Source organism: Physeter macrocephalus, chromosome 20 (assembly GCF_002837175.3).
Source record: "Physeter macrocephalus isolate SW-GA chromosome 20, ASM283717v5, whole genome shotgun sequence".
In the NCBI taxonomy this organism is placed as follows: Eukaryota; Metazoa; Chordata; class Mammalia; order Artiodactyla; family Physeteridae; genus Physeter; species Physeter macrocephalus.
Window position 1 is genome coordinate 46547635 of NC_041233.1, and position 11228 is coordinate 46558862.

At 35.7% G+C, this 11228-nt stretch overlaps 1 protein-coding gene across 4 annotated transcripts in view; it reads right to left on the bottom strand.

The window, feature by feature from the left end:
• Positions 1 to 1220: 1220 nt before the first annotated feature.
• The window catches only part of ATAD1 (ATPase family AAA domain containing 1), a 54948-nt gene continuing 44940 nt past the window's right edge, over positions 1221 to 11228 (bottom strand). For all 4 annotated transcript variants that reach the window (XM_055080902.1, XM_007125537.4, XM_007125538.4 and 1 more), the window contains exons 9-10: positions 4711 to 4844; positions 1221 to 2914 (exon numbers count right to left, since the gene is read on the bottom strand). In XM_055080902.1, coding sequence (XP_054936877.1) covers positions 2794 to 2914; positions 4711 to 4844 — 255 coding nt within the window. In that variant the 3' untranslated portion in view covers positions 1221 to 2793. The remainder of the gene's footprint in view (positions 2915 to 4710; positions 4845 to 11228) is intronic.

Here is an 11228-nt window from a genome sequence, read left to right on the forward strand (position 1 = left end):
GAGATACTGAATTGATTCAAATATTGAGTTTCTAAACTCTATTTTAAAAAGGCCAAGGAATAGTTTGAAACACATCAGACTTACCAGATGTCTTCCAACAATGAGGCTTTTAGAGAAACATCACAGGTGATCATTTCATCTCAGTCCTTAGAGTAGAGATCTAGGGATCATGGAAATAATTTAAGCATGGAGAATGCTTAAAAATTGAGCCTGGTCAAACAGATGTGTACATCAGTGTGTAAAAGCAGTAAAATAATGTGATAGCAAACATCTGAACAGTACTATGGAAGGCACTATGCTACATGCCTTACATACATAATCTCATTACACACCCTATAAGATGAGTGCCACTGTCACTCCATTTTATAAATGAGGAACTGAGTCTCATTAAGTTACACGTCTAGTCCAAGTATACACAGTTAATTAATAGGGAGCCTGGATTTAAACTCAGGCAGTCTAACTCTAGATCCAGTACTTTTAACTGTTAGCCAAAATGAAATACCTTAGAACCTAGAATCCAATGCATGCCAAAAGCTTACATCAAATATGTCTACAGCAACGGATGTATTATAAAACACTAAATGTTCCTTAAAATCATATAGTAAAGTTTCCTCAATTACTTTAAGATGTTAAGATGCCTAGATGAGGGCTTCCCTGGTGGCGCAGTTGTTGGGAGCCCGCCTGCCGATGCAGGGGACGCGGGTTCGTGCCCCGGTCCGGGAGGATCCCACGTGCCGCGAAGCGGCGGGGCCCGTGAGCCATGGCGGCTGGGCCTGCACGTCCGGAGCCTGTGCTCCTCAACGGGAGAGGCCGCAGCAGTGAGAGGCCCGCATACCGCAAAACAAAAAAAAAAAAAACAAAAACAAGATGCCTAGATGAGTCATGTGTTGTTGGCTTTAGTGTATTTCTCTAACTTCATTTGATGATTCAAACTATGATAAATTAACTACTACTATTGGATATTCTGAATTTAAAAGAAGATAAAAAGAAAGGACATGAAGAGAGATATGTCACTCCTATTTTTGATCAGTATGCCATCAGATTAAAATTAAATGACTCCTGAAATTCATACTAAAACAAAATAATGGTTATATACTAGAATGTATGCTATAAAAGTTACACAGCAAGATGAAAACAGTCCAAGGGCAAGTTTTATAAACCAAAACAACCCCAGAAAATTTTACATAACTGAAAAAGACAAAGGAGTAAGTAGAGAAAACTCAATTAAGATGGACCTCTTTATTACATATTTATAAAATAATAGTATAATATAGTTATTAAAAATGGAGACGAAATATTTTATTTTTGGTATCTTATGTTTTGCATTCAATTTTTCAATCATCTTCACAATTTTTCAAAACTCGAACCTCTACCCCACCCACCATTCAAAGAACAAATGAAGAACAAACTATCCAATGGGTTCTAGTGAGAGACTTAATATCAAAGAAATTAATCCAGTAGCTCATGAATTAAGATTGAGAATTTTCAAAGAAATACAATAAAAACAAAAATTCACAAGGCACCTCAAGATCATATTGTGCCATTTTCCTCATGCTGTATGTTTAAGTGCCTATAACAGAATTCCGGTTAATGAAATTTTGGACAAAAAAAGAGTCATATTTTGTGCACATAGCATCAAATGACTACAGATACAATATGGGGATTCTGCTGTGCCTATCTGTACTAAGTAGGGCATAATTTATAATATGCTAGGAAAAAAAATTAAAATTACAAAATGGGTATTTTTAGCACATTTAGTAACAGCTAGTTGTTTTAAACTATCATTTCATTTTTGATGACCAAATTATATGTGACCATAATTAAAGAACATATAATTTTAAAATAATACTAATAAACCATGGTTACAACAGAACTGTTACATTAAATGAAGAAAGGAAAGTCACATACATGTACTGAATGGCACTGAGGTTTTTCAAAGCCATTCTTTTGAAAGGCTTTCAGTCCACCTTCACACGTATCAATTAAAAAAATGTCTCTACTCAGTGTGCTTGCAGAAGGAGATGAAGTCAGTTCTGATCACCCAAGTGGCTGACAACCACTCAGTGCTGATCACCGCGCAAGTCTTTTATCTGACCACCCTGACAACCATAACTGAGCCACATCTAAGTCTCTGATGCGGCGACTCCAACTATTCAACTGCAGAGAAACACTCACCTCAGAAACACAAAAAACCACAAACAACAACTGAAACAAGTTATAACTAGAAATGGCTGAATCACTGTACCTTTTAGACACAACCATTAACCTTAGTTTTGCGATATGCTATTTGGTACTTTTTGATTCAGTAGTTGGAGTAAAAAAAAGTTTCTGTATTCAAACCTATTTACAGAATGTCAATATAAAATGTGTGAATATATACATTTAATATACACACGTGCACGCACGCACGCACACACACACACTCACACTCACATATCTAGAAACCAGCACTTAGCCACGTCCCCAATTCTCACTAACGACTCAGTAAATCATTTGTTACTTTAAGACCAGCTTAGATGCTATAAGGCTGCAACATATGGCTAAAGAGGTCAAACACAAGCACCCACACTCAGGCTAATTAAATTGTTCCTCCTCATGATTTTCCACAAGTAGTAATACCATTTATATAACAACTATATCTCAATAACTTAGAATTCAGAGTATAAAACCAGTGTCATGAACATATAACTCCCTCACTGTTTAAAGAACACTCCTCCTTCTGTTCTATTTCCACTAATGGTAAGAGGGCACACCAAACTGGATCACATTGAACTGTACAAATTATCTTTACTCTCAATCTAAACAAACGTGTGTTAAAACATTCTGAAATGCTGCATCCTTTGATTTCTTCATCTTTTCAATTGCCCGATGCAGGTCCTGTTGTTGCACAGGTCGAATTTCATCTTCATCATGGCTAAAATGCAAAAAAAAAAAGCCCACCGAATATTCAAATAATTTTAGAATACATCTCCCTAAAATACTTTACCAAGACTAAAAAATGAAGTCTCTTACGCATCCAAGACCCCAAAGACAACCACAATTTACAGCTTCACGTGAATTCTCCCAAGGAATTAATCTATGCATATGAATGTCTTAAGAGATTTTTAAAAAGCACTTACCAGCAAGAGGTAGGAAGCTAAAATGGCTGGCTATAAACATTATAGCTTGGTAACTAAAATCAAATACTTCATACCAAGAATATAAAGGTGTGAAAGTTGATCTAAATGGGATTATAATTCTAATCAAGGATTCAAAAGTTATTCCCATGAAAACTGGAATTAAAAAGTAGCAGTCTTAGGTATATAATATTCATGCATGTGTTTAAGCTTTAGATAAACTGAAAATAAAATCCATTTCTACTAATAAAAACCAACTACTCTAAGTCCTCCCCACTTCAATAAGGAGAAAAATATGATCTAATATATAATGTCTCCTTTGTAACTTATAAACACTTAGGAAAAATAATTCAGGGAAAAAGTTATGATAACCTAAGTCCATTACCCAGACTTTTCGCATTGAAATATAACATTTTCAGGGCTTTAAGGACAGCAGAAAAACAGAATTTTCATTAAAATAATTTATTTAAGTAAAATTTATTCATAGGGTTTTTTTTTTCACCTCTTAACATATACAGAATAAAAATCTTCAGAAGATAGATTCCTGGCTACAGAGGTCAAAAGTATTCCCAATTTTAGTGCTAGAGTAGCTGGATTAATCTGGCAACAAATAAATGGAGTGACCCTCTCCACGAAGGGGCCCAAGAGAACATTAAAGACAGGTCCAGAACCAGTGCAGGCACAGCTCCAAGTTAACAGGGTAGCTTTCATGCAAACCTTTCTATACCAAGAGAAACCTTTTTTGGCAAAGCTTGCTAGGCAATGCAATGTAATTAAACACATGAATAAGACAGGCAAATCCAGGTCACTTGGAATGAAAGCCTCAGGGGATGAAGAAGGGAGACTGAGAAACAATGGGGCAAGAGGTAGAGAACTCATTGGACACAAGCCCCCAAAGTACACTGGTTTACTAAGAGTCACGTTAGAAGGTTGATATTTTGAACAGGGGCTTAGAAATGCAGGGTTATACTGGTTCAGGGCAAGTGGCCTTATGGGAAACACAGAACTTTTGTTCATCAGAGCTGCATTATTCCATATTCCAGTTCACTAATACGGCTGGTACAAGATTCGTTTCTCAAGCTCAAGATACTCTGAAACTGGTTTCAAGTTTGCTGCAGTGACAAATGACTTCATTTTTAGTAAATACATTATTAACAAGTTGAAGTCCAGTCCACAGCAACGTCCCCATAAATGTAAAATTTCTGGAAGACAAGGCACTCATTTCCATAATGTAAAAATTTAAAATACAAAAGCAATCCAGGGATACCAGAGCAGCTGTTTTCCTGGTAGGGATGGGCAAGCTTAAGTTTGTCAGCTTTCTGTAACCCAGTTCATGGATTTCCAGTAGAAATTCAGCTTTTACTTCTTTCTCTTCATTTCAGATGCTTCCCCAAACCACCCTCCCTTGCAAATTCATTTCCAGAATTCTCCTTCAGAAAAAAGGCAATAAATAACATTAGGGGAATTTAAAATTCCAATTTACCTTTGTATTCCATAAGCAAAGTTGGTATTATAAAGCAAAATAAAAGAAACTATCCCAAAAGCTCTAAAAGGGTTTGACAAATATTAAGAGATCAACTCTAAATACACATACCTTTCTTCTGATGTAGAATTAACATATTCCCTGACACAGAGGAGGGCAGCATCTCGACACATCTCCTTTAGGTCACTTCCTGAAAATCCATCAGTTTCCTGGGCAACTTCCAGCAGGTCCACATGCCTATCCACCTTAAACAAATATAAAACATGCTTTAAAAAAAAAATGTAAAATATACTGCAAAAGATATATCCAAACATTCTTAGAATTAAAGAAAGTTAAGCATATTGGAACAGCATGGGAGGAGAATCAATAGACAGTATTTTCAGTCTCTAGAAGTTTTCTTTTTTTAACCATAAAATTTGAAATCTAATTTTCAGTAATTGTCATTATGACCAAAACATAAATAAGTCTTACTAGATAGATCACAGAGTGATGGGGAAGAAAAGGCATTCAAATATTGCTGGATTGACTTTGGTGCCTCTTAGGAAGGTCCCACTTCGACACTTTTTTATAATATAGTCAACATACTTGGCAAATAGCCTGGATCATTAAGTCCTGAGACCTGATTTTTGTAATATTATGATATTACAAAAATCATATTCTACTAAAATATTCTAACCCTCATTTTAACTGTACTGCTTTGATATTCTACTACCTCAACACTAATTCAGCACCTATAGCTTTGCTCCCCAACCTAAGCTTATACAGTCAAGCCAATTAAGTGATCCTCCTGGGCACGTAACAGACTTGGGATACTTAAAAGCTGATATGTAGCTTAAGAAGAGAAAATGAGGAAAAAAATTAATTATAGTAACTACCATGCATTAAATGATTCTTATATATCATTCGCTGTATTAAGTACTTTACATGGAGTATTCTCATTTAATCCTGACAGGGAAGTATTCTCATTTTCGTTTTCAGAAAATAGTAAAACCTGCAGAGGTTAAATAAATTGCCCAAGGTCACACCATTGCCAGAGCCAGGATTTGAAGACAATGCAGTAAAGATCCAGCTGTATTTTTTCCCCCATATAGCTAACCGTTTGTCTTAACATTTATTTTCCCCAAGTTGACTGGAAATGCCATCGTCATTTGTTACTAAATTCCCATTTGTCTTTGTGGAAGACCCCATGTAACTCTACACAAGGACAAGAGACTTGGAGGTAAGACAACATGGGATCTACTGTTAACTCTGCAACTGTGACCTCACATGACCGTGTTCTCAGTCCTAAATGTGGAGGTTAATAAAGAGAAATCACATATTCTTTGATAAAAAGAAAACTGCATGCAGAAGGTAGGTGTGGAACAGGCAAGGAAAATAGTAAACTACATATAGATAAATCTAAGCTTTAATATATAAAAACAGTAATAATAATCATTTAATTTGGGGTAAAGAACTAAGTAGCACTAAAAGAGAATGTGTAACTTCCAAATGACTAGAGGAAGAGGGAAAAAGGAATAAAGAACACAAGAGCAACACTAAAGAACGAAGGACTGGTGGGGAGGTAGGGGAACTGGAGGGGGAAAGGGGAAGGTGTGGGCAGGGGGAGTCCAGGGAGGAAAAAAAAAGCATAATACATGGAAAGCACTAAAATAAAAAAGAACAAATGCAAATTTATCAGGAATCACCACAAACAGAAATCATTACATAATGATAAAAAATAATTCACCAGAAAAATATAACAAATGGACAAACCCGCAACAATACTGGGAGATGTGTAACAACAATACTGGGGATATAAGATGATAAGTTCCATGGGTTAGTTATAGTTAGAATCTGTGATCTAATGTACAAACATAAAAGCTGACAAACTGATTACAGGAATTCTGTATAATCTGGATATTAGTCCTTTGTTGGTTATAGGGTTGCAAAATGTTTTCCTTGTGACCTGTTCTTGCACTTTGTTCACTGTATCTTGTCATACTTCAAGAAGCCTTAAGTCTGATTACAGTCAGACTTTTCTATTCTCTTTGTAGTTTAAACTTTTTTGTGTGCCTCAGAAACTCACTTTCTCTATAGTTTGTAACAGTGAAAGAGAAAAAATAACCTACACCTGTACCTGTATTATGTATCTCAACACACATTTATGGAACTGATACACACACGAACTTCAGGATAGTGCTGAGAGTTCTCTACAGCAGGCTATCAATGACGGTGTGGGGTGAGGGAGCGGGGGAGGAGTTGACACGAAGCAGAATATATTAAGATCACCTTTTAAATCCAGGTGCTAGATTTGAAGTTATTTGTGTATATGTCTAAGATAAAAGACCTCCCAAATTATTCTCCAAGATGTTAAAAATTAGTCCTCCTCCCTCAAACAATCAACGCCTCCACCCTATCCTTTGCCTTCTCCTTTGTTGGGCCACACTATGTTCTAACCACTCACAAATCTTGTGCATGACAGGGTGATAAAGTCACAAAGATGAACAAAACAAGTATAAGAAAAGAATAAATAGAAAATTCCAGTCATTGGGGGAGAACGATTAGTAAACAGAGATAGCATTCCATAATGGTTAAGAGAAAGGCTCCATCACTACTACTTTGCTATGTAAACCTGGGTAACTCATTATATAACTTCTCTGGATTTCAGTTTCCAGAGAAGTGTAAAAGAGTACCAATATGTACTGCTTAGATGGATTAAAGATTAAATAAAACGATGTGTATCTTACCACAATGCTCGGCACACAGCAAGCACTCTAAAAGTAGCCCTTTTTATTTTAAGATAATGGCTCTAGATAAACCGTGAAGTAATGAGAATTATTTTTATTAGGCAAGTATGAAGGCAATTCCCAAGTTAAAAAAAGGTTTTGAGTACTGGGAGCAAAACAGGAATAAATTAATGAACGTCCAAAATAGCTTGAAAGAATAGCACTTATTTGTGTGCGGTTATTCACTATATCTGCCATTGACTGTACACTGCATGATAATCAAAGCATTTTACATATATTATTTAATTTAAATTCTCAAACCGACTCTATGAGATTGTTGGCATTATCTCTGATTTCCAAGTGAGAAAATGAGGCACAGAGATGCTAACAATATTTGCTCAAGGTCACACAGTAGGAAATGGTCCAGCCAGAATGGGATCCTCAGGTCTGTCTCCTAAACCCATGCTTGTTAACTATTCCCGCAGTTACAGAAAATATATAAATTCAGGTTAGTCTGTATAGGGAACGAAAACTGTCCTTACTGCAATGTCAGACATGATACTTGTATTAGATATAAATGTTATTGGTTCTAATTCTTTCAAACTTAAAATGTTAAGCCCAAACCAGTATACTATCTTTTTTAAATGAGTGGGTTGTGTTAAGGATCTATCAATAAAGAATTGTGAAAGACTGGAAAACAGTATCATTTCAAAAGCTTCATTCTTTTCTTCAGAGAAGAAAAAACTCAAAATATAAAAGTCTAGCCATCTGTTTGCATCAAAAACTCTAATTCTGCTCAGGAATGTATACGCATGATAATGCTCATCTTATTAAATAAATGTGTGTGCTACTGATTTGAGGCATCTTTTAACAAAATTACATTAATTTCTTTCATATTCCATTGAAGTAACAATATGCCTCCAGCATATAAATACCAGCTAGTAGGAAATGAGACATTCCCATGTCAGCAATTATCCAGAGAGCACTCATATTCTGCATCATAAAACTGATTAGACACTAATTCTTTGTACTTTCATAAATAAGAAACAGAATGCTAAAAACTGCCTGTACCAATGACAAATGTAATTCTAAAAGAATTTCCAAAGATACTACTGTTAAAAAAAAGCACAACACTAAAATCAAAGTTTAAATTAGGCATAATGAGTAGTGTCTTAAATTTAAATGCTAAAATTTAATGGCCTGTGTAAAGTATGGCTATCATACGAGACAAACAGCTTACATCTCATAATTTACATTCATCTATATATCAATGACCTATATCACCTATATTTACACTGGACCACACAAACGGGGTTCAAAAATATTAACTTCCAGCCACACTTCATTAAAATTTTTTTAAATAACTGTATTAGTTAACCTGAAGTCGCCACAAAATTGTTCCCAACTACCTTGTAATGCCTGTTAAATTTCTAGCCACATCATAGCCATTCTAATTCAAAAGATCTTGTGAACTCATTTAACCCCCTTTGTTTTCTTCTCTGTTCATCAATGCCTATCCTTATCAAAGGTTGGCCAATGGAGCCTGTTTTATCTAAACAGTACTACAACTACACAATGTCTTCTTGAAAGCAGTAATCAAATATTCAGTTAAAAGGCAAAATGTAATTTGTTGATTTCTCATTCATGGAGGACAGGAGTTCCTTACCCAGAATATATGAAAGGTTTTAGGAATTTCCCCAAAACGATACAAAACATTTCAAGTATATACGCTGTTTTTTAAGGAAAGACGACATAGCTTTATCTCTTTATTAAAGGGCTGTATGATCCCCCAAATGGTTAGTAACCAATGATCTAATCTCTGTAATTTGTTAGACACTTTAAACTTTAGCAAATAGCATATATGTTATTTTGATATATTGTAAAGAAATAAATGAACAGAACACCACTGAAAGATACAAGACTTGAACAACCAGAAAGACATAAATGCTTCTGGGGAGAAAGAGTCAACATCAAAAATATCTTAATTCTCTTAAATTATGATCCACCAAAAACACTAGTGTTTGTTTTTTTTCTTGAATAAGACAAATTAATTTAAAATTCATACAGAAAAAATAGCATACCAAGAAACTGTGGGCTGGGGGACAACAAGAGGTGTCTAGCCCTACCTGATATTAAAACTTACAAGACCTTAATAATTAAGAGTGTGGTGGGGACTTCCCTGGTGGCGCAGCGGTTAAGAATCCACCTGCCAATGCAGGGGACCCGGGTTCGAGCCCTGGTCCGGGAAGATCCCACATGCCGTGGAACTAAGCCCGTGCGCCACAACTACTGAGCCTGCGCTCTAGAGCCCACCACGAGCCACGACTACTGAGTCCACGTGCCACAACTACTGAAGCCTAGAGCCCGTGCTCCACAACAAGAGAAGCCACTGCAAAGAGAAGCCACTGCAAAGAGAAGCCTGCACGCCGCAACGAAGAGTAGCCCCCGCTCGCCGCAACAAAGACCCAACGCAGCCAAAAAAAGAAAAAAAAAAAAAGAGTGTGGTGCTGGTGAATAAACACAGAAAGGACCAATGACCTGAATTCAAAGTCCAGAAACACAACCAATACATACAAGAATTTAGTATATGATAAAGGTGGCTTCTCTAATGAGGAAAGGATGGACTATTCCAAAAAATGGTGTTGGGACAACTGGGTACCCATTTGGAAAAACAAAAGCAAAATTCAATTCATAGCACACATCATACATCTGGATAAAAATACCAATTATAGAAAAGATTTAAACGTAAACCATAAAACCATAATGGACATCCAGATATTATGTATCTCCGAATGAAAGAATATAATTCTACCCAAGAAGTAGTCCTCTCTCCAACTGAACCTAATCTCATCCAGTCTCGTGATCCAACTACCAATTTTAGAGGAATTACTGCTCTTTGTATAATCAGCAAAATTCAGACTATGGAAAAATTTGGACAAACCCAACGTGGTTTCTTCAACAAATAAATTGAAAGGGGAAGAGGGAAAGGATGAGAGACATGAAGGGAGAATCTATAGTCTATAGGTTAAAAGGGATTTAAAATCTGAAATAATTGAAAGTTACAAACTTTATATGGATCCTGAGTCAAACAAATACATGGTTTAAAAAAAAAAAAAGACGTTTTGGAGACAATTAGAAATTTGAAGAGACTAGATATCCAATGATAGTAACAAATTTATGTCATTTTTTGCTTAAAGTATAACAATGGTAATGAGGTTAGGCTAAATAAAGAAAAGAATCCTTCCTTTTAGAGCTATAACTAAAATATTTACAGATGAGATATGATGGGAAAACATGGGAGGTAAGGAAGTAGATAGGGTATGGATGAAGCAGAATTAGCCATGGGATGATGGTGATTCAAGGAAGCATGAAAACCACTGAAATATAAGTATGCCTCACTACGGGAAGCTATTTGGTTTCTTAATTTAGATAGCAAGTTCAAATAGTGAGTTTACATATGAAGTTTATGATAGTGAGGAATACCATGTTATTAACATATGCTTGGTTACAGAGTTTTGGAAAAACAAGTAGCAAGAGTTGGAGAATATGGAAACTTCCTTTACAAACACATTAGCGGAAAAGGACTTTTTAATTTAGATCAAAACTTAGAAGCCATAAAGGGGGAAAAAATCCAGTAAAATCAAGACAAACTAGGAAAAAATATTTTCAAATCATAAAAACAAAGGGCAAATCTCCCTAATACATTAGATTTCCTATAAATCTACAAGAAAAAAAAATTCTAATAGAAAAATAGGCAGAGAATATGAATAGGTATTTCACACACACACACACACACACACATATTCTAGAGGCTCTTAAACATATACTGGTCATTTCATCCCTCAATGTAAATTAAAACTATAATGAGGGCTTCCCTGGTGGCACAGTGGTTGAGAGTCCGCCTGCTGATGCAGGGGACACGGG